We start from the raw sequence: 27,766 nt of genomic DNA on the forward strand, positions 1-27,766 counted from the left end.
GTGCTTTTCTTAATCCAAGTGGCTTGTTTATAGAGGAAGAAGCCTTATTAACTGGTCCCCAGGAAGTGAGGGACCTCCTAGATTGATACCAGGGAGTCAGGTGTCTCTGTGTCATGGAAGCTCAGGACCTGTCTGTCAGGTCTTGGTGAAGACCTAATCGAAGAGTTAAAAAAAAACACTGTGAGAGCAAGAAAAGCCTGTTTATCCCCATCAATGTTTGCTAAATTCCTCTGAGGAGTTGGCTGTCCAGTTCAGTCAGGCCTGAGCATTGCAGCAGCGTCTCTTGCAGGACACACCTGATTCCTTCATCTGCTGCAACAGGTAAAAAAAATGAAGCTCCAGGGCATCTGATCTACACAGATCTCTCACATCTCAACAGAAAGCATAGGGATATGGATATTTTAAAAACATTCATTTATTTATGGGATTTCTGAAACAGTTTCTATATAGCCTAGACTGACCTCAAACCATGGTCCTTCCGACTCAGCCTCTTGAATGCAGGGATTCCAGACACACCAGTTCTGGTTATGCGTTTTGCCTCTCAGCACAGTCCCCTCAACCTAAACCTTGAGTCTTAGGGTCCCCCTCCACTACTCCATTTTGCTCATTAGGAACCATCACATCTTCACACCAATCTAAAGAAAGCCTTTCTGCCCAGGGAGTGTTAATTTTGTCGACCGGCTACCCCTAGATATAGATATTGGTCTTTTTGAGGAGTCCGCATAATAGAAAGGGGTGATAGGAATTCTGAATTTGACTTTCTCCTATCAGACAGGTAAGAATGTTAGCTTCTGCAGGCAGAAGAAATTGGAGCAGTCTTCCTGTGAGGAGCATGCTCTTGCATGTGAACAGGTTTAGGGATGCTCCTTGTTGGACTCTCTGTGTCTCTGTCTGTCTCTGTCTCTGTGTCTCTGTCTGTGTGTGTGTGTGTGTGTGTGTGTGTGTGTGTGTGATGGTGAATGGATGGCCGACTCTTGGGTGCGGATAACTCCTTTAGGGGAGTTCCTGAGAAGGGTCTGTTTCAAAGGTGGAGGCAACTCCTTTGCACCACTAACTTCCCCATTTTCAGGAAATTCTAGCTCCCTCATCAACGAAGAGACCTTCAGTGAATAAGACGATTCCACAGTGACAGAGAAAGCAAGTTCCATGTGTGGTCCAATAGGGATGTCCTGGACATCTCTTGGCCCTTTCCAAAAACTTGGGGTCCAGTGTGGCAGGAAACGTCCCACCCAGCCTCCGCAAGTCACCTCGTAGAGGAGGAGCCAGGTGGGTCGCGGCAGCTCCTGGAAGGGCTGTCAGCTCGGAGGCTTCGGGACGTCGCGGGAAGCGAAGCGCTTCGGCCCATGCCCTCGCGGTCCAGGGCTCCACGGTTCCCGGGGTGAGCAGGCACGTCCCGCAGTGTCGCGCTCCCCCGCGGTGGGGAGTCGGTGCCCCGTGGCCGGCCGGGCAAGCAAGCGGGCGGACCGTCACTGCCCGCCTGTCGCTCGCCTCCCCGCCCCCCGGCTTCCTGCGGAGGCCGCGGCCGCCATGTTGTTGTGGGGCTGAGGCGGCGCCGGCGGAGCCCAGCGGCCGTGACAGGCTGCGCAACAGGTTCGCTGCGGCCGACCTGACGACTGACCCGGCGGCGGCGGCGGCGGTGGCGGCGGCGGCCGCAAGGCAGGGTCTTCCCCGGCGCGGGTGCCGAGGAGCGCGCGGGGGGTCGGTGGCGCGGTGACGCGCGCGAGGCGCCAGGTGGGTGAAGCCGCACGGCAGCACTGCTGCTGCGGGGCGCGGGGCAGGTGCCGGCGCCGCTGGCCCCGGGGCTGCACGGGCCGCGCCGAGGGGGCCGCGCGCCGCAGACCGCCGGGGCCCGTTCTCGACAGCGCGTGCGGCCCCCGCCCTAGGCCCCGGCCCGGCTCGGGTGAGCCTGGCGGAAACCTGGGCTGCGGGTTCCTGTCCCGGCCGCGGGATCGGCGGGCCGCGCTCCTCTCCGAGGCCGGGACCCTGGGGCCCCTCGGCACGGCCTTGCTTGGCAGGTGACGGCCGCCGCCTCTTGCTGAGGGGCGACGCGGTCCTCGGCTTTCCTTAGGGGCACCGGGCTGCGCGTTGCCTTGGAGACCCATTTAATTTTGGCTTAGTTTATTTGTTTGTTTGTTTGTTCCCCCCCCCCCCCCCCCTTCTTGGTCAGCGTTGGTGCAGAGTGTCAGGTGAGCCGCATCCCGGTGCGTCAAAGTAGCCCGAGTCACGAGAGGACAGTGGGCGGATGCTTGGCGTCCACAGCTCGCGTTTTTAACAGCTAAAGTTGGGAAATGTTAAGCGTTGGCTTCTGTTCTGCGTTATGCACTTCCAGGGTGTATAGGAAGCACGGCTACAGGGAACCTCGGTCACCAGAGTAAAGTTGATTGCCTATTTAAGGAAGGGAGAAAAGACGCCTGCAAGTGCATTGTGGCTGGGGAAACTAAGGCTGCAAATGCAGGTGGCTTTCATTCTGCAGATAGGATGCTGTTTGCGAGTATTGGTCACGGGCTGTGTTGTTCAGCGATTGCCCGTGGCCAATAGGTTCGTTTGAAACTTGGACTCATAATGAATAGGAACATTTTGGATAGAGCCAGCTACTTCATAATAGAAACTGAAGTTAGCACAGAAACTACCGTTTTGTTACATGCTTTTTGATCCGTTTCACGAGTGTTGTACTCAGGGGAGGCAAGTTGTCACTTGGAATTTTGTGCTGTTAGCTTAATTTCAGTAGCACAGACTGGAGGCCAAACTACATAAGCCTCTGAGAAATTGCTTACTTCTCTCTGAAGGTTTGCTATATTGTCACTGATAAAACCTGAAAGCAATCCAGAAGCCTTGCCCACAGCCTTTATACAGATTGATAGGAGGCCTGCAAAATTCAGTTACCTATAGGTTAGGGATTATTCCTATGATTGCCTCATAAGCAAGCAAGCAAAGTGAAAATCTTTTTTCTTTCTTTCTTTCTTTCTTTCTTTCTTTCTTTCTTTCTTTCTTAAGGATGCAGAAAAAAAGCGTGTTGCTGCTGTTTGGTGTAATACTGATATGGAGCTGAAAAAATCTGCATGCTTATAAACATTTAATGCATTTAAGTATTCTCGTTGTTCACCTTTATAATGAAAGGTAGAATGGTTAGTGAAAACTTTACTGAGTAGAAATATACCGTTGTTCAGTACATCTTAAGACTCAAATTCTGATTTCTCCTGAATATGAAGAAATACGTACACTCAGGGGATTCAATTTGTACTTGAAAAATAAATATGTTTTTACAAAAATATTTAAAATAGCATGCACCCATTACCCAGACTTAGGAACTCTCAAGATTTTCATCATCTTTGACATTGGATAATTTCATATATAATCTTAGAACTTTCAGGGATGTGTGTGTTTGTGTGTGTATTAGGGAGTGAACCAACCATTTCACACATTCTGAGCATGCTCTCTGCCATCAGGGTACAGGGTACATGCAGACTTTTTTTTTAGTTCTAATTCATGTTTAATGTAGAGTTTCACAGAGTTCCATCGTTTTAATAAAAGAAAATGTATTGTTCATCATCAACTAAACTTCCTTTAGTATGACAGTTTATCTCCCGTGTGGTCATTTATAGCACACTTTCTAGTATTAGAGCCTATGTTCAGTGTTTATATAACTGTTTAAAGCATATGAAGGCCTCGTAGGTAATTAATGTCCTCCCATCAGATAAGTGAAATGTTAAATTAGCATTTAGCTGCTCTAGGTCTCAGAGTTAGTAAGTGTGAGCATCCCATTTCAGGTTAGGATTCTTTTAACTTCAGCACCAATGTTCTCGTACATAGCATCTTGGTTCAGGTAAAACAAAGTTATATGGGCATTCTATATATGTATATATGCATATATAGAACATATACATATATATGTCCAATATATAGAGAGAGCAAACGAATCACCGTGAGTACTCATGTAGGGAGGGTGAGCTAGGTTTGTCAGCTCTAGCAGGGACTGCCAGGGCTAGGGTTTGCCGGCTTCTCTGGGAGGACAGGAGAGTGCTTCACCATGGAGCTGCATCTGAAGCCCTTGGTTTACACTGCCAAAGTCTCATTATTCAGCACACACAGGCCTCGAACTTATCCTGCCTCATTCTGCCCACTGCTGATACCACGTGTGCACCTTCACACCCATCTCAGAAGTTTCACTGTAGAATGTTTACGTTGGGCGCTGTACATTATTCAGGATATGATAATTATGTTACTAAAATATGATATATTTGTTGTCTAACAACCTGTTTGGGGGTTGGTTGCTTTTGTATTTTCAGACTTAGGGAAAATTTTTGGAAAAAATATTTTGCAAAAATGGCTAAACAAGGGAAGACTTTTGGGGTATGCCAATTGTTAAAAGCAGATTCCAAGTGTGAAATAGAAAAACAAGAATTGCCACACACCGCACCCCCCTGTTTGCGTTCTATGCGCTAGAATCCAGTTCGCGAGCTTCGGGCAAGGGGCTGGAGGTTGAGGAAACACACGCAGAGACAGACTGACATACAGACCTTCCAACACTGGTACCAAAAGCCCATCTTTAATAGCACCATGGAGGCTTAAATACTCTGCAGTCAATGGCCAACAGGTGAAAATCCCATCCCCTGATCCTCTAGACTAGGCACAGCTTCTAGTAACTTCAATTAGAAGGCTCTAGACAGGGAAGAGCAGCTGAGGGCCAGGACTTAATTGGTCCCAACAAGAATATTTCAAATTATTTCTGCAGTTGCATAGGTCTAAAACTGAACATCCATTAGAATGTACTTCCACTCTTGGCTCTTGTTGTTTGTAAGTTTGTACCATCTACAGCTGTTGCACACAGACAGGGGTTAGCACTCCCCTGGGTGCAATGTGCATGTAGGTGTTCTTGAGAAAGAGGAACTGAACCAGCTTTAAAGGATATGAGGCAGAGAGGAAATGGAGGAGGGAGGGAGGAAACTGAGCAGAAATAGGACAGTGAATAGCCTGAGATATAATGTATTTTCATAACTCTAAGAGTGCATATTTCATTTGCAGTGTTTTGAGAGCTTCAATTAAAACATGACCTCACAGCCAGACCAAGACACTGCATAACTTTGTTATTTGCAGTACAGCTATTCAGCTGTGATTATGGCAGACATGCAGGGGTCTACAACCAGCTGGTAGGGATTTAACCTGTGGTGTTTAACCACTTGTTTTATGTTTTCTGGATCCTTCTCATTGTGAATACATATTCATTTGAGAAAAAGTCTGGTTTAATAAAAATTGCATGTGTATTTATAACTATGTTGGATAAAAGTATGGGCTCTTCAGTTAGACCTCCTACCCCAGCTCCAGCTCCGAATAGTTGTATGACTTTAAGCAAGTTTTAAAAATTCTCTTAATTTCTGTTTTCTTCTTTATCTCTAAAACAGGGATAATAATAGTACCCATTTCATAATGTTGTATGTACTACAAAGTGCTTAGTGATTGTGCTTAGGAGAAGTACGTAATAAATGTTACCTGTTATCATCCCAGCTTGCTTCAGTGAGAAATTTCAAGCTATTTTCTCCCTCACTCTGTGGCTCTGTCTCTTTCTCTCTGGTTTGTGATTTATCCTAATGACTCCAAAAGAAATTAGCTTTTTCTTTTGGTACTCATTTTCTAATCAGCATCCAAATGAACTCTCTGAGAAGACTGAAAATAGATGAGAAGATCTGGCCTTCACCTCAGTCTAGGACTCTGACCCTTAGCTCCCTTGGTTTCTACTGCTTTGGATAATCACTTCGGAGCCTTGGCAGGGGTTCAGTTCTTCCTTGACTAGGAAGAAGCTGGTGTTGAGAGAGGGTAGTGACAAGGGAGATCAGCTGAGGTGCCTGCAGGGTTCACACTGGTCTTTAGGACAGGAGCAACCTTTGCTTTGCCATTTTTTTGCTGCTGCTTGGAATCTTTGACCCCATTTCCATCTTCCATCTAATAGGCTTTTGTGGCACTTCTCAAATGACTGCTTTAATATAAATACCAGGTAGGTCAAGTTAATAAATCTTATAATTTTAATAACATTTGGTGGCATTGATTTAGAAATGATTCTTAGGGATTATAACTAATCATGTCAAAGATTAGTGACATTTTCCGTTAGTTACTTTTCTTGTTGCTGCGACATAGTACTTGACAAGAAGCGACTTGAGGAAGGAAAAGTTTACTGACACATGGTTTGAGGGTCTAGTCCATCACAGCAGGAGAATGAGACAGGTAATTGGTAGGTAACCACGTCTGCACTCAGGAAGCAGAGAGATGAATGCAGATACTCTGTTGGCTTTCTCCTTTGTACATAGTGCAGAATCCAGCCCAGGGAATAGCAGTCTGCATTCAGGGTGGAGTTTTCCACTTCTTTAACTTAATCTAGATAATCCTTCACAGGCCTGGCCAGAGGCTTATCTCCTAGGTAGTTGTAGATCCTGTCAAGTTGTCTCTCAGTATTCACCATCATATTTGCCAAGAGTGGTGTGGGTCAAATAGGAGTGCAAAGTAGTATTGCTACTAACTATTTTTATTAAGATCTGAAAACCGAAGAGATAGAAGAGAAGCCTTCTCACTAGAGCATTTCAGGTTTTCCACTGCTAAATTTTTAGTGAGATGCTTATAAAATGATCTTTTGTTTTGCTGCAGAGACAGCCTGTATTGGGGTTTCCTTGCCCTCCCCTCATTCATTCCAGTAACTGTGACTTGGAGTTACTACTTCCTTCTTCCAACATCTTGGTTCCTACTGGTTCGCACTGGATTCCGAGAACTGAGTAACTTGGATGAATGAAATGTAAAGGACCATTGGATTGGGTTTGGGTAACTGCAAGCCTTTTCTATAGTACTCTCTAGTACCTGGGCTTTCTAGTTTTTGTAGTATAATGGCAACCCCCTCTTAAGAGTAGAGTTTCGCAGCTCGCTCTTCAGTCCATCTTGGGCTTCTCTCCAGTGTATCTTCCCTCATCTTTGCCTTTCTCCGTATCATGTAACAGCTTCTTTCCTTTATTCCAGCTACTGCTCTCTCTTTGAAAGTTAAAGACAACAGAAATCACTCATAATTCATAGCATAGAATTTGTTCTTTCACTCCATCATTCCATAAATATTATATGATTTCTTGTAAGGCATGCCCAGTGTAATGATTATATAACCAGTGGACAAAATATACAACTGTGTCCTGCCATAGTGGCTTTAAATTCAGGAAAAGAGAAGAAAGAATAAAATTTCTTGAATTTAGAATAAATGGTAGCCTTCATATAAATAAGTTATTTGTATTTCAGAATAACATATTTAAGATAGTTTATTATTGTTATTTATTTTGTTAGTACCTGGCAGGTCTTGGTATTTGTTCTAGTTACTGAAACCAGAAAAAAACTTTCCCCCACATAGTGTGCACTTAAAGCAGAGTTTTGCCAAATAGTTTGGGATGGACACTTAATTTGATTTTTCCTGAAAGCACTGTATTGTTTGGTTTTAAATTTTATTGACTTTGTATGTGTACTATTTATATTACGATGAATAATAAATGTTCTGTGTAGAAAATGGAGACGCTATAGGGAAACACAAAGACTATGAAACTTTCCAGACATAGCCATCGCTCATGTTTTAGTAGCTCTCCTAGAACTTAGTCTCTGCTGACTATGGACCTATGTTATGTTGTCATGTGTTTTGTTATAATTTAATATGTTTTCCTGCTGTGCCAGGGATTGACATGTAGTGCACTAGGCAAGTGGTTTTCCACTGGACTACATGCTTGGTTTCTGTTCTGTGACTTTTCTTTGTAGCTTACAAGTAATATTTATCAAAGCGTGGCTCTGTTTTCACGATGCACTTATCCACCATATACTTTTATTGGTGAATAATTTGTCCTCACTACTGAAGAGTAGTAATAGTGTGTAACATTTATAGAGCAGTAGCTATATGTTAGTTATTTGGGGGATACTTTGCATAAATTGATTTAAATTGATTTAGTCTTTTTTTTTTTGAGACAGGGTTTCTCCTCTATGTAACAGCTTTGACTGTCGTGGAACTTGCTCTATAGACCAGGCTGGCCTTGAACTCACAGTGATCCACCTGCCTCTGCCTTCTGAATGCTGGGATTAAAGGTATGCACCTCTACTGCCCAGCTTCATTTAGACATTAGATTCTCTATAAGAACCTTGTAGTTGAGTTTGAGGGAGTATAATAATTTCCCCAGAGTCCACACTGGTAGACGACAGACCTAGGATTGATTTCTGACCTTGCTCTTCTGCTTATGGCTGCTATCTATGCTTCTGTACTGCTAAGGTCATTTGTAATCTCTATCTTGCAGCAGTTCACATCCTTATAGCTGTAATTGTTTTCATGATTATGAGTATTTCCCCAGAATACATTTCAAGTAGTAGAGAGACATTGGATCAAAAGGTATGGACACTTCTTAATGCCTGTGTAAACATATTACCAGACTATTTTACAGGAGAATGCATTAGTATGAATGTGTAAACAACACCGTCTTATTTCCCCACTTTCTTGAAAGCTTTGCCTTTAAAAAATACACCAATTTATTCAGAGTACTTTAGGTTTTCTTCCTCTAAGTATTAGCATCACATCGTCTTTTTTCCATTTATACTGGAAAACTTTCCTTTCTGATTTCTCATTTCATCGGCATGCTTACTTTGTTCATTTGTTCCTTCCTTTCCTCTCTTCTCTCCCCTCCCCTTCCTTTTTTTTCCCCCTAATCTCTTTTGACAGTCTGTTGTAGCCCAGACTGGCCTCAAAGGCTCTTGTTTATTCTAAGAATTCTTTGTTTGGCAAGAAGTATGTCTTCCATATAGTTATACAGATTTTCCCATGTTTTTTGTAGCTTTGTTTCTAGATTTAAGAAAAATGATAATGGTGGTAGCACTTTTTGAGTAAGTATATGCTGTATACCTAAGTGTTTTTGTTGTTGTTTTTTTTTTTTTTGATTTTTCAAGCCTGTCCTGGAACTAGCTCTGTAGACCAGGCTGGTCTCGAACTCACAGAGATCCTCCTGTCTCTGCCTTCCGAGTGCTGGGATTAAAGGCGTGCTCCACCATCGCCCGGCTTTCCTAAGTGTTTTATATTTAATAACTCATTTACTTTTTACAGCATCCCCTAGGAGGATTAGCTCCTTTGACATTTTTTTTTTTTTAAATTTAAAAAAAATTTTTTTGAGACTAGGTCTTACTATGTAGACCTGGCTGTCCTGGAACTCTCTATTGTAGGCCATGTTAGCCTTGAACTCACAGAGATCCACCTGCCTCCCAAGTGCTGGAATGAAAGGCGTGTGACTTGACATCATCTTTTAAAGTCTTAGATTTTTTTCCTCTGTACCTTTGTCTATTTCTGTTCTTGGTTCCTAAAAATCACAGTAACCTGCTGTCTGAAACCTATTGTTTAGTACCCATTACTCAATGTAGGAGTCATTTCCTCTGAGATTACTCATCTAATAACGTCCTGGTTTCTCAAGGCAAAGTGAGGCACTCATCTTCTGCCCTTTTCGTTCCCATAGCACGTACATGGAATTCTAACTTTTGGTGCATTCTTCTTTGGTGACTGGGCAGATGCACTGACTTGAACTCAAGGTGCTCTGGTGGTGCTGCTGGTGTCAAAGATTGAAGGCTGGGAAATGGCTCACCTGACAAAGGGCTTGCTCCACAAGCATGAGGACCAAGTCCAACTCCCTAGCACCCACATAAAAAACCAAGTCCTGTGCACACCTGTACACACACTTATATACCCTCCCCCACAAACACAAAGCAGTGAGTCCCCTCCCAGAGCATATGAAGTAGAAACCTGGACTGAGGAAGTAACATGAAAGCTGGTCTGAAAGCAGGCAGGGAAAGAGTAGAAGCCCAGAGACTGAAACTGAGTGAAAACACACACAGCTGGCGATTTCCCATTATGTGTGCCGTGAGTTTTTAGGATGATTTTGAGTGTCACAACCTTGCTTCTGGGAGAGCCAAGCAATAAAGCCCTGCTTGCTCCCAGTATGTGCTTGTGGGTATGGATGTAGGTTTTTTCTCTTGGTTTTGTGGGGAGGTTTGATGTTTGTTTTGTTCTGTTTTCTTTTAGAAAGGGTCTTATTGTGCTGCTCAGGTTGTTTTCAAACTCCTGGCTACAGCTGAGTCCTCCCCACCCCCCAACTTGACACCTTCCCAGTAGCTGGGATTACAAGCATACACTGTTCCAGCCAGCTGACCCAGTATACTTTCTTATAGTGCTCAGAATTCTTCCTTCTAGAGTATCCATCTCTACTCCTATAGAACAGGGGGCAATTTACCTTCTTAAATCTTTTATTAATATAGCGAAGAACTCATAGAGTACTGACATTATCTTGCTAAAAGTATGAAACACTCAGGGAAGTTTGGTAAACTGGAAGCCTTTGCCTAAAATCCCAGAGAAAACCCTGAGCTCTCTCGCCTGTGAGGCCTTTGCTGTCATCATTGCTTTTCTAGGTTAGAGCTTTCACATAAACTGCAACTCTTTTTCACCAGCTTCTGATTTCTGTTTTGCTATCTTTAATAAGAGACAGTCTATTCTTAATTTACTAGCCTAATTTTGAGATATATTGATGGCTGGTTTTGAAAGAGGGTAAGTACTTTTAATCAACATTAACAATATAGTTTATGTCATTTAATATAAATGCTTTTCCATGTCTTTAAATGTCCTAAATTTTACCTTCTCAGCTTAAATTCTTTTCGTTGGTTTGGTTTTTGAAACAGGCCAAGAACTTGTTGTGTAGTCCAGGCTAGCTTCAAATTTGCTATAATCCTTCTGCCTGTGCCTCTCAAATGCTTGGGTTAAAGGCATGTATAACACTTGGCCATATTCTTTTGTGAAAGTAGTACATGCCAACTGATGAAACCTAGTGAGATAAAAATATATTTGAAATTTATATGCCAGTGGCCATCATATTTCAGTGTCTACTTCGAGTGCGTGTGTACGCCTCACATGTGTATGCCTCACATGTGTACGCCTCATGTGTGTACGCCTCACGTGTGTACGCCTCACGTGTGTACGCCTAACGTGTGTACGCCTCACACAATGATGTTAAGAGCATAGTTTTTGTTGTTTAGGACTTAGGCTGTTAGCTTTGTAAATGTAACAGTCTCATTAAGTCTGCATTTTCTTTTTCTTAAAAAGTAGAGATTTACCTGGTATGGTGGTGCGTTCCCTTAATCCCAGCACTAGGGAGCAGGGGAGGCAGATCTCTGTGAGTTCAAGGCCAGCTTGGTCTGCATAGCAAGTTCCATCCTAGCCAGCCAAGGCTAAATACAAAAACCTTGTCTCAAAAAAGGTAGATATTTCATGTAATATTTATGCACAGAGCTATAAAGACTAAGAGGTATACATGGATAATATCACTATTTCCTAATAAATGTAACAGTCATAGGCACCCTCATCTTTGGATAGCTTTAGTGAGTGTTTCCTGCTCTGGAATGCTTACAATGAGGGAGTAGGCTGGGATGCTGCATATTCTCTTTTAGAAACAATTAAAATTTCAATTTTTTAAACATTTACATGGGTCTTACAAAACTGTTTAATGAAGTCTCCCTTAAAATGTAATTAAACATCAAGACCAGCCTGGTCTACAAGAGCTAGTTCCAGGACAGGCTCCAAAACCACAGAGAAACCCTGTCTCAAAAAAAAAAAAAAAATGTAATTAACAAATCAAAGCAAACTCCAGAAGTTGATTTATCTTGGGCCAACATCATGATTGGTGAGTATATGTGAGCCAGAGACTCTCCTACTGTGGTCCTTGAAATGGTGGCATCACTGATAAACAAGGTAACCATGGTAACATGTGAAAACATGTACTATAGGGTTTGGTACCTTAAACATATTTAAAATTAATTTTAGTTGAAATACAAAGTAATGAGTTTCCTCATAACACCTTCATACATATTACATACTGTTTTCCTTCATTTCCTCCCACTGCTGTCCTCTGTACCCTTCCCTCTGGCCAATTCCCTTTTTTCCTCCATTTAGTTCCTGGCTGCTCAGTCCCAAAATAACCACACAGAAAATATATTATTTGCAATACTGTTTGGCCACTAGCTTAAGTGTATTTCTGCTAACTCTTATATCCTAAACTAGCCCATCTCTATTAATATGTGTATCACCATGAGGGGCTACATGGCTTCTCACTGACTCCACTTTCTTTCTCCCAGCATTCAGTTTAGCTTTCCCCACCTACCTAAGTTCTGCCCTATACAGGCCTAAGACAGTTTCTTTATTAACCAGTGGTATCCATAGCATACAGAGGGAAATCCCGCATCTGTTTAAATAAAAAGGAAGGTTTAACTTTAACACAGAGAAATTACATATAACAAAATAGGTATCAAGCAAGAATTATAGTTACAATATTTATATCCACCTCATCTTTTATCATTACTAAGGAAAACTATAATTGTAACTATTCTTTAACTCCATCAAAGACTCCAGAAGAATATAATATTTCCTAAGTAAACAGGAAGTTCCTCGTAAGCAACTTCTAAAACTCTAGAATTGACAGGGACATCTTGCTGCCTGGACAGTCACCTAAAGTTCTTCTGTAACTTTGGGCCAACTATCTTTAGTCTACTGGCCCATAGTGTCCAGCAGACTTTTCCATGAAGCAGGAAATTTCAAAGACAGGTCCACCTATATTGGCAGTTTGTCAGTCACTTTTTTTTCTATATCTTAAAGAATGTCTGGCAGACTCTTTCATGAAGCAGGAATGACCAAAGGACCATCTCACCTTTAGGCAAGTTCAGCAGTCACTTCTCTGTGGGTCCTGCATGTCCAGTTTATACAGCATAGCATCAGGCAGTCCAGGCAAGAACAGTTTCTTGTCCAATGGCTAGCAAACTCCATAAGAAGTCTCTGATGCCCATCTTCCTCTTGAAATAATTGGTGCTGCCAGGAGCAGATGTGTCTCATATCATGAAAAGTCCTAAGTTCTTAAACATTTTTATGCCATATTCTGTAGTCTTTGAAAGGTTTGAAGAATGCCTATCCATCTGAAATACATCTCTGTACATCGAGAAATCTAATATGACTACAAACTTGTATATTATAGATGACTCTCTATTAATCTATATTTCTTTATTATACATTACATTTCTTTGATTTTTTGAGGCAGGTTTCTCTGTAGTTTTGGAGCCTGTCCTGGAACTGGCTCTTGTAGACCAGGCTGGCCTCAAACTCACAGCAATCCATCTGCCTCTGCCTCCCGAGTGCTAGGATTAAAGGCATGCACCATCACTGCCCAGCTATACATTACATTTTAAAATAAGCTGCACAAACAGAATACCTTAATCAAGGGCAGAAATATATATACACACATAGTATAACAAAATTGACCTTAAATTTGTATCAATAAACCAAAATCCATACCAATACAAATCTCTATAGCATATCACCCTTTAAATGTAAACAAACATTTATAAACAATATTTAGGAATATGGGCATAGTTCTTTCCAAATTCCTGCTTTTTTAAATTAATTTATTTATTAAAGATTTCTGCCTCCTCCCCACCACCACCTCCCATTTCCCTCCCCCTCCCCCAATCAAGTCCCCCTCCCTCGTCAGCCCGACTTCCTGCTTTTTGTTGAGCGAAGTAATTTTTTGGGGGTATTCACAGCGACCTTTCGGGGGGGGGTCTTGGTCCATCAAACTACATTAGTCTAGAAGAATCTCACAGGTTCTCATCCTCTGTGGAAACAAATGCAGAACCTCTTTTCCAAAACAACAAATCCTTAGACCCAAATTCTGAAATCATGATACCTCTAAAACATATATGTTGGTTTAGTTTATCAGTCTGTACAATGAAATGTCTCTCTGTACTTAGCTCCTTCGCAGTCAAACAATTCAAAGAAAACACAATACTATGCATAATTCAGACCCTCTGTGTATTTTCCATCTTTACATGGCTTATTTTTTTTACTCTATTACCTTTTAAATATTTATTTTATTGTCTTTACTCCTTTAATCTATGACTGTCAGTACTCTGTCTCTTTAAAGACTTTATTTTATTTTTATTTTCTGAATCATTTACTTCCTTTTATGACTCTATACTCTTTTTCTTCTCTCTCCCAAGCCTACGTAAATTTATCCAACACTGTGACCCATTTAGAGGTCTTTTTCATCTGAATTTGTCTTTATTGTGTATCTGTAATTTTTTTCTGACCAGGACTGCTGCTTAAAATGTTAAGTCCTTCTTAAAAACCTAAGCAGCAGCATTGCTAGGGCAAATATGGTCCTGCCTGTTGGCTCTGCCTAGTCTGACATCGCAGAAGTCCATTCACTGCCTCTGAGACTGCCGGGTAGGAGCTGTCCTCACTACCTCAACTCTGATAACCAGTTGGCCCATGCTGCCACCAAGTAACTTTCAGCATGCTGCCCATAAACCCCATTTAAATGCTTGGCCTCCTAAAAGAGCCAGAGTTCGTGCTGGCAGCACAACCCAGAAAGCCACTGCTTCAAAACCATGTGGCTTTTTTTCCTGCTACCGCTGAATCAAGAAAACCTCTGTTAAAGAAGCTGCAGCACACTGCCCACAAACAGAGCAAGAAGCTGTGTTAAACTCTTTTTTTTCTGACTAGGATTTCCTTCCGAGCTTTCTCAGGTTTTACATGGATTTAGTCAACCATGTTGGCACACCAATTTGTTGTAGGGGACTGCTAGTTAGTTCCCAGCTCAGCCCCAAAATAACCACACAGAAAATATATTATTTGCAATACTGTTTGGCCAATAGCTTAAGCGTATTTCTGGCTAACTTTTATATCCTAAACTAGCCCATTTCCATTAATCTGTGTGTCTCCATAAGGCTGTGGCTACAGGGTTAAATTTCGGCATCTGTCTCCAGAGGGGCTATGTGGCTTCTCACTGACTCCACCTTTTTTCTCCTAGCATTCAGTTTAGTTTTTTTTCCCCGCCTACCTAAGTTCTGTCCTACATAGGCCTAAGACAGTTTCTTTACTAACCAGTGGTATTCACACATACAGAGGGGAATTCCACATCAGTTCTCTCTTCTGCTTTTCTATTGCATTCATTCCTTTACCTGCTTTCTACCTTCTTTAAGATATTTTCTTCCAGTCTCTAGCTTTGTGACCTATAAATACACATATAAATATACAAACATGTGTATATACATTACATTTTTCCATATATGAAAGAAACTTAGAGTATTTTCTGAGTCTGGCTTATTTTACTTAATATAATGATTTCATATTTTATCTGTTTACCTGCATATGAATTTAATTTTGAGTGATACCCTAATATTAACTCCATGCTCTAGTATCATTGTGATACTATTTCCATGTTTGCTAATATCTTTGTAAAGAAGGCATTTTTTAAAATTCTTAGTGTTATTTCCTATGACAGGCTCTCAGAAGTGGAATTATTGACAAGGTGTTATAGATGTATGGATGTTGGTAGGATTTTTTATGTATGTTTTCAGGTGAAAAGCTACATTGTTTGTTCTCCCAGAAGCTGTGCCTGCACCCAGTTCTTCCAATGTTTTCTAGTTTGGGTGTTAGCCAGGGTGAAGGTTGGAATTTTGTTTTTGTTTGGTAACTTTATGAGTAGAAATGATGTAAGATTAAATTTTGCTTTCTTTCTTCTGTGTGAATGTATACACAAGTGGTTTTTTTTTGAGACAGGGTTTCTTTGTGTAGCCCTGGCTATCTTGGAACTACTCTCTCTAGACTGGGTGACTGGCCTTGAACTCAGAGATCTACCTGCCTCTGCCTTTGGAGGCCTGAGATTTAAGACATGTGCTAATTTTCATTTTCTTAATTATTAGTGATTTTTGCATTTATTAATAAGGACTTTTTGTAAATTAATTGTTTAATAGCTTCTTATACATTAAAGGTATTAACTGGCTATCTTCTCTGTGTTTTTTCCCCATTTGATTACCTTTTACATATGTATTTAAAAAAAAACTACCAGGCAGTGGTGACACACATCTTTCTTTCCTTTAGCACTCGAGGCAGAGGCAGGTATATCTCTATGAGTTTGTGTAGTGGTGGTATCTTTGTGTGTGTGTGTGTTTTATAAATAAAGCTTGCTGAAGATCAGAATGCAAAGCTAAGCCACTAGGGGCTAGGGAGTGGTGGCATACACCTTTAATCCCAGAACTCAGGAGACTGAGGCGAATGGATATCTGCGAGTTCAAGGCTATCCTGGGAACAGACCAGGTGGTGGTAGTTTACACCTTTATTCTCAGTATTTGCGAGTCACACACCTTTAATCCCAGCATTTGGGATCCCATGCCCTTTAATCCCAGCACTAGGGAGGTGGAGACGGGAGTGATATGGCTGGGCGGAGAGAGGAATATAAAGGGGAAGAGACAGGAACTTTCTGGAGTGTGAAGTCTGAGGATTCGTGGAAATAGGATCTCGCCCCTTTAGTATGAAGATTCAGTAGAGGTAAAAGGTCTCTCTAGTGATTGGTTGCTTTGCTTTCTGATCATCAGGTTGAACCCCAGTGTCTGTCTCTGGGTTTTTTTATTCGTGCTACAAATTTGAGGCCAGCCTGGTCTACAGAGTGAGTTCCAGGACACCAGGGCTGTTGCACAAAGAAACCTGTCTCAAAAACAAAACACCTTACATCTTCACATAGTTATGTAGATGACTCTGTTTATCCTTTTCTTTGGGTTTTCTTGTAAAGTTTTAAAACCTTGAAAATTAAATTGTTTCCAAGAAGTCACATTTTACTTGAAAGTCAAGCATATTATTCAAGTTTTTCCTGCATACATTTTTTTCAACCCAAGTGAATAGTTTGGTTTAAATATTTACTCTTTATGAGACAAATGAGAATAGGCTCCAGAACTGGGCCTTCAGCCTCCTTTTTGGGCAGAGGGTGAGTCACATACTATTCTTCGATGTGTTTTCCCCATTGTGTGGGTGAATTGTCTTGTTCAGGGTTGTTGACTAACTCTTCTGTAAGTGGTGTAAAGCTGCAGCATGCATTTGAGTACTAACTCAGGATTAGTTCATTATTTGTTTTTATGCCCTCTTGACTTCTTGTTGCTTTGTTTGTTAAACTTAACATTTATTAATGTCGAAGTGTATATTGTGTATATTCTATGGCCAGATGTTTTTCAGGTATGATATATTAGTGTAGTGATATTTTATTTTATTTTTAACAAATAAAGCTTGCCTGAAGGTCAGAGTGCAGAGCTAAGCCACTAGAGGCCAGGCAGTGGTAGCACACGCCTTTATTCCCAGCTCAAGGGAGCTGGAGACAAGAGTGATATAAGTTGGGCAGAAAGAGGAATATAAGGCTGTGGGAGACAGAAGCTCAGTGCAATCTGAGGTTTGGTAGAAACTTGCAGTCTAGAGATTCAGTCTGAGGACACGATTGCCCCTTCAGTCTGAGAATTGAGGTAAAGGAACTCTCTAGTGGTTGATGCTCTGCTTCTCCCATCTTCAGCAAGCTTTATTTGTTAAAATACATATAAAATATCACTACATATTAGCCTTAAAGTAAGTAACCTTGCATTTTGGTCCAACTACCTACATGGATTAGAACATTCTGTGTGTGTTGTGGGTAAGACCACAAACCTGTGAATACATACACTGGGATTCAACTTGAGTTAGGTGATCTATTTTCAAAGTAACTTAGCCTGCTTGTCTCTTAAAAGTAGGCTAATCTCTTGCAAGTTTGTGCTAAAGAATATGTTAGTATCTACCTTATGGCAACTGGACATTAAGGTATATGAAAATGAAGAGACAAACTCAGGGGTTGACAGTCTTATAGAGGTGCGCAAGTATGAAACAGAAGTTAGAACACTAGACATTATGTACAAGAAGAAATGGAAGTGAAAGGAAGCCTTCATAAGTAGAAAGGTCATCAGCATGGTAGGTAGTGCTGTAGGCACCGAGGAGAAAAGCGGAGGGGGAATAGTTCATTCGTGACTTGTAAATAAAGACTAGACTCTTAAAACATATTTTATGAAATGTAAAGAATGTTAGATTATTTAGAATAACAAATTCATAATTCACTTTCAATAAATGTCACCATTTTAAAGTGCCAAATTCTATGGTTTTTAATATCTATTTTCATGAGTAATACATCTATCATAGCTGACTTAGAACAGTAGAGGTCTTTTGCCTTCTAGATTGTTTTTAATTTCTCTTGGAAGCTATTGTGAATAGTGTGTTTTCACTGCTTAAGTCTACCAAACTTTGAAGAGAAATCTAATACCACCGTGCCTCAAGCTATTCAGAAGATAGAAAGGGAAAGAATACTACCAAACTAATTGCAAAACCAATATTGTCCTGATTCCAAAGCTGGATAAAGACACAGCAACAAAAAGAAATCTATAGATAAATTTTCTTAATGAACAGAGATGTAAAAACCCTAACAAGGTACTTGCAAACTGAATTTATGGAAGAGGATTATACATCATAACCAGCTTGATTTCATCCCAGGGATGCAAGGATGTTTCAGTGTGCTCAAATCAGAAAATGTATCATATAAATGAACTTAAGAACAAAAATCACATGATCAGCTTCATAGATAAAGAAAAAAGCTGTAGCACTAATAATAGAAACCCAGAGTCAGATATTGGGGTTTAGCCCCAAAACCAGACAAGCAAAGCAGCCAGCCACTAGAAAAGTCTTACCTCTACCAAGTCTGGGCGCCTACAGACTAAGCAGATTAAAGGGGCCTAAGCAGACAAAGCTGACTAAGCTTCTCTCTCTTCTCTTTTTATATTCCCTCTAGTGCTAGGATTAAAGGCATATGACTCCCTAGAACTAAAATTAAAGGTATAGGCCACCACCACCTGAATTTGTTTTTGCATTGATTTTGTATAGCCTAGGGCAGCTCTGAATTTACAGAGATCCATCTGCCTCTGTCTCGCAAATCCTGGGATTAAAGGTGTATACCACCACTGCCTGACCTCTAGTGGCTTAGCTTCGCCCTTCTGATCTTTAGGCAATCTTTCTTTATTAAAACATAAATAAAATACCATTATAAAAAGCATTTGACAAAGTTCAACATTGCCTTCATCATAATTCTGTAGAAAATGGAAATAGATGGAACATACCATACCATAATAAGAGCATATATGACACACCTGTAGCCAACATTACACAAATTGGGGGAAGCCTGAGCAGTCCCCACCCTTCCCCCCCTTACTCAATGTAGTACTTAGAGTCTTAGCTAGAGCAATAAGACAGGAGAAGGATATTAAAAGAATATTAATGGGAAAGGGGGAAAGCAAATTATTCCTGTTCTCAGATACTTTCCTAAAAGATCCACAGACTACACTAAAAAACTTGTAGACCTGATAAACCCTTCTAGTAAAGTTGTAGGATATAAAATCAAACTGCAGCCGGGTGGTAGTGGCCCACACCTTTAATCCCAGCACTCGGGAGACAGAGGCAGGTGAATCCCCTGAGTTCGAGGCCAGCCTGGTCTACAAGATACATGTTTGACTGATTCTTGGGAACTGATTTGCATGTGATCTTCCCTTTTTCTGTCTCAGAAAAGAAATTCACATTTAGACACTGTAGAGTCCAAGAAATTAGTCTCTTCAACCCTGCCCTTTGAAGAGAGGGAAAGAAAAAAGGAGATCTGTTTTTTTCTCTGTTCCTATTTTCCTGCTCTTATACTTGTAAATCTCTGTATTCATTCCTGTTGCCATATCTGAACTTTATTCCCAGAGCCAGAAATTCTGTCCCATGGTGTGACTTTATGTTCAAGAGCTATCTGATTCTACTTATGTAGGTAAAGGTCTCTTTTCACTTCCTTTGGAGAATTTCATTTTCTCTAGGAAAATAGTTTTGTTTCCCTGTCTAAAAAGTGAATACAGTAATCCTCCTTTCCTCACCTCCCCCCCACCATAGAACCTATCCTGGAACTTGCTCTGTAGATCAGACTGGCCTCAAACTCACTGAGATTCATCTGCCTCTGCCTCCCTAGTGCACTACTACTATCTAGCTTCACCTATGCCTAGCAACTGCATATTTCTTGAGCCACCTTCCCTTTAACTGCACAATCCACATCAGTTTGACTTTGAAGTCACTGGAACTGTGCTTGTATTAGAACCGATCCTGACAGGTTGCTAAGACTCATAGCTTAGCCTTTATTTGTGTGTCACTTGGCAATGATAACTCCTCCTTGGAACACTTTCTCTGTGCTTGTTTTTGAGGCAGGTCTCACTATATAGACTTGGCTGGCCCTGAAACTCTACTATATAGACCAGACTGGCCTCTAATTCATAGCAATCCACCTGCTTCTGCCTTCTGAGTGCTGGCATTAAAGGCCTGTGCCACCACCATGCCTGGTTTCTTTTATTCGTGATACATTCTTTCCCTGGCATGATTGCAACTATACCTAGTCCCCAATGATTACCAAATATGTGTCTGTAGCTCAGAGTCTTTCCATTTTCTTGGTCACTCCTACCAACATATGTCAAATTATGCTTACAACTGAAGTTTGTTATTTTTGTTTCAACTTGTCTCCCAAGTTTAACAGCCACATCTCCGTTTTCCTAGAGCTTCTCTATTGGTTAATGTCATTGCTCCAGGTGGTATTTTACAGGCTTAAAGGTTAAGTCTAAAGGATCCTGAGTTCTGAGTTCTAGTCAAACCTAAGATGCATATCAAAACCTTATCTCAAAACACAAAACAACCTGGGCTGGTTAGTTGGTTCAGTGGCTGAAGGCACCAACTTTCAAACCTGGCAACCTGAGTTTGTTCCCCTGGACTCACGTGGCTGAAGAAGATGGCTGACTCCAGAGAGTTGTCCTCTGACCTCCACATGACTGCTGCTATGTGTGCACACCCATATCCATACACTTAAACACATATCCATACACATAAACAATAAGGTAGTAACAAATTTAAAATATATACCAGAAGGTGGTGGTGGCGCATGTCTTTAATCCCAGCACTCAGGAGGCAGAGTCAGGTGGATCTCTGTGAGCTCAAGGCCAACCTGGTTTGTAACATGAATTCTAGTTGGTCTTAATAAGAACCCAGGGTCAGATATAGGGGTTAATGCTGAAGATCAGAGAAGCAGAGAGGCCAGCCACTAGCGAGTTCTTTTACCTCTACGAGTACTCAGACTGAAGGGGTGATCGTGTCCTCAGACTGCATCTTCAGACTCCATCTGTCTCCACCAAACCTCAAACTACTACTATCTTCACCAAACCTCAGACTCCAACTGTCTCCACCAAACCTCAGACTGCTCTGAGCTCCTGTCTCCTTCCTCCTTATATTCCTCTCTCCATTCAACCATATCACTCCCATCTCTACCTCTCTAGTGCTGGGATTAAAGGCATGTGAGCCCAAGTGCTGGGACCACCTTTGTGTGAGCTCTGTTTCTCTTTTAGACAGATTTAGTATATGTAACCCAGGGTGGCCTTGAACTAACAGTGCTCCTTCTGCCTCTGTCTCTGTCCTGGGATTAAAGGTGTGTGCTACCACTCCCTGGCTTCTAGTGGCTAAATTCTGTACTCTGATCTTCAGGCAATCTTTATTTATTAAAACATAAACAAAACATCACTACAGTGATCCCAGTGCAAGTTCTGGGACACTCAGCACTGTTACACAGAGAAACCCTGTCTTGAAAAGTCTAGATAGATAGATAGATAGATAGATAGATAGATAGATAGATAGATAGATAGATAGATAGATAGATTAGATAGATAGAATGAATATATACCATCAGGAACTGTACTATCATGCTTTTGAGTGTCAGGCCTTTAGTCAAATTTATTTAAGCTATTTAACTATTATGATTCAAAGTAGATTTGATGAATACAAGCTTTCCTCTCTACTCAAAATTTAAAATGCTTCAGAATTTAATGAGAGATAAATTTTTATCTCTAAAAGTATGCTTACAAGAAAAAAAGATTCCCCACCAGTTATGGAAGAGCCACGTTGCGGGGAACAGTATGGCTGATATTCATATCTCCTGTGTCTGGAGGATTTCAAGGAGGCAGTTTGGATCCTCTTCTTTTCTACCAGTTCTCTATATAGTCAATCTTTAAAAATTCTGGTTACTAATGTGCATGTATGTGTACACATGTGTCTGTATAGTGTGTGCATGTGTGTGTGTGTGGGTGCATGTGTGCCAGGCATGCTTATCAAAGTCAGAAGAGTATAAGCAGGAGTGGAACGCCAGTGAGGTGAGGGAAGAAACAAAACTTGTAGCTGTGCGAGAAGGTTTTGGGGGGTGGAAACTAGTCTAAAAGGCTCTCTTAATTCACATATGACGTGCTGCTGACTCAGCCTCAAGTGTTGGTCCTGGATATCTGTAGACTTGTTAGCGTTCCAAGTGCTCTGCCTGGCCAGACTGGGACACTCTTACAAACGTTTCTCTGGATGGAGGGGTGTGGTTTCCAGGTCCATTCCTGCTCACTAACTTGTGGGCTTCTTCAACTCTTTTAGTCTTCCTATCTTGAAAATGGTATCTTGGACTAAATGGCTGTAATTTTTCCTTTCTATAATTGTGTGCTTCTAAACAAACAAAACCTCCACCCTTTGCTGAGCCACTTTGAATTTTAAATGGCTGTAGTTTTTTTCTTTCCTGGGTCTTAAGACCCATTATAGAAACGTCTCCAGGTCTAGCAGTTCACTTTTCTCTCTCATCAGGATCATATACTTTCCCAATCCCAAAATTATATTTTGGTGGCTTCTCCAGACTGCATTTGGCTGACATTCAGTCACATGAGTCTTGACCTTATACCTGTTATTCACCAAGTAGGCGTTCTGCAGAGGTGTCTTGACGTCCTCCACAGTACTTATCAGTTCAGATCATGACCGCAGACTGCCACTTGTTGTACATTACCCTCTACGCAGTAGAGCAGGGTGTTGGTTGGACACTCACGAAGCGTGTACCCGAGGAGATGCTGGTTAATTACCCTTCCCTTCTCAGTTTATGTCAAGAGGCCAGAAACAGTCAATTTGATCTGTGCTTCCAGTGTTGCAGCAGCCTGGCCAGACTTTTCTTCTCCCCTAAAACATATGAACATATGGTATCATTATTATATTCATTTAAGAAAGGAAAAGGTGCACAAAGCCTACAGGGAGACGTTCTCAGGCTCTAAAATAAGATAAGTTTGGAATCTCCACATTGTTTCATGACACTGAATTTGGGCAAGTAACTTAATCTCTCTGTGCCTTCACTTGTGACACGAGTAAGATATCTGCCTTGTAAGGATTGTGCAGGAGTGGATTTCAGGTACATGGCCCTTGGGCATCTGAAGGGCTGTGTGCAGGAGTGTATTTCAGGTACATGGCCCTTGGGCATCTGAAGGGCTGTGTGCAGGAGTGGATTTCAGGTACATAGCCCTTGGGCATCTGAAGGGCTGTGTGCAGGAGTGGAATGTTGAGTTCTTGATGAATAGTGACTGAACACGACACACGGTAGGTTACTAACAGAGGTTTATTAAATTAATAGAAATCATTAAGCAAATATTAGCAATTATTTTTTTTGAGACAGGTTTGTAGCTGAAACTAGCTCTTGTAGATCAGGCTGGCCCCAGACTCACAGAGATCGACTTCCTCTGTCTCCCGAGTGCTGGGATTAAAGGCGTGTACCTCCACCACCCTGTGTTAGCAATTATTTTAAAAAATGTAAAACACACTTATGTGATCTTTTTTATTTTTCAAGATTTCAATTATATTTTTTTCTTGTGATGTACTGGGGATTAAACCCAAGACCTGTGTATGCTAGGCAGGTGCCCTATCTCTGAGCTCTATCTCCAGCCCCAGTTATTATTCTGTCCAAGTCTGCTGGTAAACTAGAAAATTGTTTAGCATGTCACAATTAATGATTCTAAAGTGTGACAGAAAGTTAATGTAACTAAAGCAGATGCAGTGGTATGCTTTAAAAACTTACTGATTCCAACAAATTATATTACCATAATCAGATGCTATTAGAGTCAACCAAATGCTTTATACATGTGTAAATGCCTCAGTATGGTGCCTGCATACATGAATAGGTGAATTCTACATGTGAGGTGGAAGAGATTCTGTAATACCAGGAGGCTTGTCCTCCCTGTCCATTGTATTATTTGGTTGTTCTCGAATTTTATTTCAGGATTATAACTGTGATAATTGATTATCAGCCATATGACATTTTGTTATCTTTATGGAATACACGATATCTAGCCAAAAGTTCTAGACAGATGGTTTGTAAGTTTAGATCTAACTGATTAAAGGTTTTCAGTCCATGGGATTCTGTTCTCTGTCTGTTATCTCAGTCATCATCGACACTGTGTTTGGTGCTTTAGATGGTTACATAGTATGTTATATGTAATGTTTTGGACAAACTTTCTCTCATGTTTAAACCTTGTCTATTACAGGAAGCGAGTAAGATGGAAGCGGCTGATGCTGCACATCTAAGTAGATAGTTGTTTTCTGGCGTAGGTCTTAATATTGCTTATGATCATTTACATGGAGGAAGTAAAATGTATTTATTTGTAGAATTGTCTTGTGTTTAAGGAAGTTGAGGTTGTAGTCATGAGTAGTTGAGACTTCCTTTGGTGGCAACTTTTTTACTGGTTATGGCACCGGTTTCCCAACCTCACAGACTTTAATTCTGGCAGTTGTCTCTTTGTTTCCTTTTATTCCACAGTCACTCATTTCCAGAGAACCGATGAGTTCTGCTTATTTTGAACACTTCGCTGTTCTACCTCCTCTTAGCTCTTCCCACTGCCACTGTCTAGTTCGGTGCCAGGCTTTGTTTTCGGTTTGCCCTGGTTGAGCTCCTTGCTTCGGCCTTTTTTTTTCAGGATTGTCTATCTTAAATGAAATGTATTTTCTTCTCTGTAAAACCCGTTAAAACACCGTTCTGCCACAGTTAAGTTCAAGGTTTTAACCTTTTATTTGTAACTAATTCTCATTCATCCTGTAAGGCTGAACACAGTACCTTCTATAAGAATTCTGTCACCCACCAGAATTTTGGCATTCATTTTTTTGTAAACAACTCCAATGCTTGGGAGTTTATCTTATAAGAAAGGAATGAAGAAAACCAACATGTTCATGCTAAACTTTCCTCCTACCCAGAAAGAGTAAGACAGGAGAGGGGACAACAGCTGCAGTCCACAGCTCACTGTCTGCTAAGGAAGAGCGTATGGTTGGCAGAGGTGGGATTATTGAGTAAGCCTTTGCGAGGTTACCTGTCCCTCTGGCTCAGTCTGGCTGTTCTTTCTTGTGTAGAAGGATGGTTTTTGCCATTAACCATTCTAATCACCTCTCCTTTTGCTCACTAAAACATGGAGTAGATGGATTAGTTTGCTCTGTAGGAGGAAAGGCAGCTGTCAGTTCTCTTGTCAATAAATTAATTGGATTTATGTGCCATTTTTTGGAGGGTTACTGCAAATCACTGAATAAATATAAAATGTAACCATATCTAATTTGTTAGAGGACTGGATTCTTGCTAGCATAGGGTGCTAGCGTACTGAATTCACTAATAGAATGGTATCTTGGAACAGTACCTTTGACAGCCATTCAGCCAGTTTTTCTGGTGATAGTTTCATGTGAACCCTTTCCAACTGCTTTGTTCCAAATCACTTACCCAAGTATTTTTCTAGGTAAAACTAGAAATATTTAAATTATTTGGTTAAATAGAGGAGGTATGGAGTGGTCTTTTTAACTGTCCCTCACTAGTCCTATTTTCAAGATTCTTGTAACAAAATTTGAATTTTGTATTTATTTTACAGTTAAATAATGAATGGGGTTGTCAAAAGTGAAGCTTCACATTCTCTGCATGTTTACAGAATAGCGATCATTTACTGAATACACACTATGTGTTAGACAGTGTGTATTATGTACTACTGAAAAAATACTGATTCAAGTATTTTTGTAAACAAGGAATCTACGACTTTTTGTTTGTTTGTTTGTTTTTTGAGACAGGGTTTCTCTGTGTAACAGTTCTGGCTGTCTTGGAACTAGCTGTTATAGACCAGGCTGGCCTCGAACTCACAGAGATCTGCCTGCCTCTGCCTCCCGAGTGCTGGGATTAAAGGTGTGTGCCACCACTTCCTGGCTGGAATATAAGACTTAAAAAAAGTTAAACAACTTTCCTATGGTCACATTTAGGAATAGAGCCAAGCAGGTCCGAACCTAGAGCTGTTAGCTACAAAGACCAATCCACTTGTTTAAATAAACATAAATATATTTTAATAATTGTGATGCCTTTTGATAATTAATTTTTTCTTTTTTCGGTTTTTCAAAAAAAAAAAGAGTTTCTTTGTGTAGACCTGGCTGTTCTGGAACTTGCTCTGTAGACTTGGTTGACCTCAAACTCACAGAGATGCACCTGCCTCTGCCTTGCCTCCAAGTGCACTACCACCACCTGGCTTGATAATTACTTTTAAACTGTACCTCCATGTGTGTCTGTGCGCTTTTCTATCTACTCCAATATTTTTAGATGATTTTTTAAACTTAGAGAGCTTAATTAAAACACAGTACTACATTTATTTTGGATAGATTTTTTTTCAGGTGATTAAAACCTGTTATGGATTTCCATGGGTTTTTTGTTGTTGTTTGTTTTTGTTTTTTCTTTTTCTTTTTTGAAACAGGGTTTCTAGCTATACTGGAACTTGCTTTGTAGACCAGGCTGGCCTTGGACTCAGAGCTCCACCTGCCTCTGCCTCTCGAGTCTTGGGATTAATGGTGTGCACCACCATTCCCTAACCTCCACGTTATTCTTACATACTTAATTTATGCAGTTGATTTCCTTAAATCAATTCTTACCTAATCTTAACAGTGCTTCCTCCTGAATTTATTTCTACAGAAATATTGATTAATACTGAGAGTTTTTCATTCTGTATTTGCTATTGCATACACTGTTTCTTTTAAATGGTCATGTACTGAAGACAGCACTATTGCAATAGAACACTTCCTCATCCCCAACTATGAATTCTGCCTGTTCAGGAGCAGCAGGAGCTCTATGTTGTTTTTGTTGGGCGTGTGTGCTAAAGGGGACAGACAGTCCCACAACTTAGCATTAAGCCGTGATCTGTCTTTGTTGTATTAATGGGGACCATGTTTTCATATTGCAGATGGCTGAGAGCTGCAAGAAAAATTCAGGACCATGATGGCTCAGTTTCCCACAGCTATGAACGGTAATTAACTTTATGCTAATAGTAGGATGAGAGGATGTGGGCTTTTATTGTAGTGATGAGCCTGTTGTTTGAAATTTTTTTTTTGTTTGTTTTTTCGAGACAGGGTTTCTCTGTGGTTTTGGAGACTGTCCAGGAACTAGCTCTTGTAGACCAGGCTGGTCTCGAACTTACAGAGATCTGTCTGCCTCTGCCTCCCGAGTGCCACCACTGCCCGGCTCTGAAGTATTTATGTAGGTAATTTTCCTTGACTTTTAGAATGTAGAACTTGAAGTATTCTGGTTGAAAGCACCAAGTGTTTCAGAGCAATACTTGTATCTTCTTATTAGTATTATGCAGTAAATTCCACATTTCTGTTGAAGCATTTTGCTAGTATCTGGAATATGTGCTTACCATTGAACAATTGAGAATAACCTACAGAAGGAAAACCCTCAGTATTAATTATATTCTGCTTAATGCATGAAACTGGGGGACAAAAAACAAGAGTGCCCTTAGGTGAATAGTAAGGGTGTTTGTAATTAGACAGATGGTTGCAAATAGATCTGGCCATCAAGATTTGTTTAATAATACAAATATAAGATTAAATTTTCCTTTTTTATGAACTTCATATTTATATTATCTCATTAGTTAACCTGACAACCTGTGTTTGAGCCCTGGGACCCACAGGGTAGAAGGAGAGAAGCGACTCCTACAAGTTGTCTTCTGA

General features: G+C 40.9%; 1 protein-coding gene across 6 annotated transcripts in view; it reads left to right on the plus strand.

Annotated features, from left to right (window-relative positions):
* Window positions 1–1,233: 1,233 nt before the first annotated feature.
* Itsn2 (intersectin 2) overlaps window positions 1,234–27,766 on the plus strand; it is a 121,528-nt gene continuing 94,995 nt past the window's right edge. For 3 of the 6 annotated variants that reach the window (XM_057787832.1, XM_057787863.1, XM_057787872.1), the window contains exons 1-2: window positions 1,390–1,731; window positions 27,001–27,063. In XM_057787832.1, the coding sequence (XP_057643815.1) occupies window positions 27,033–27,063 (31 nt within the window). In that variant the 5' untranslated portion in view covers window positions 1,390–1,731; window positions 27,001–27,032. The other 3 variants (XM_057787848.1, XM_057787841.1, XM_057787855.1) reach the window with 3 other exon arrangements.

Source organism: Chionomys nivalis, chromosome 1, assembly GCF_950005125.1.
Source record: "Chionomys nivalis chromosome 1, mChiNiv1.1, whole genome shotgun sequence".
NCBI classification, from domain to species: Eukaryota; Metazoa; Chordata; class Mammalia; order Rodentia; family Cricetidae; genus Chionomys; species Chionomys nivalis.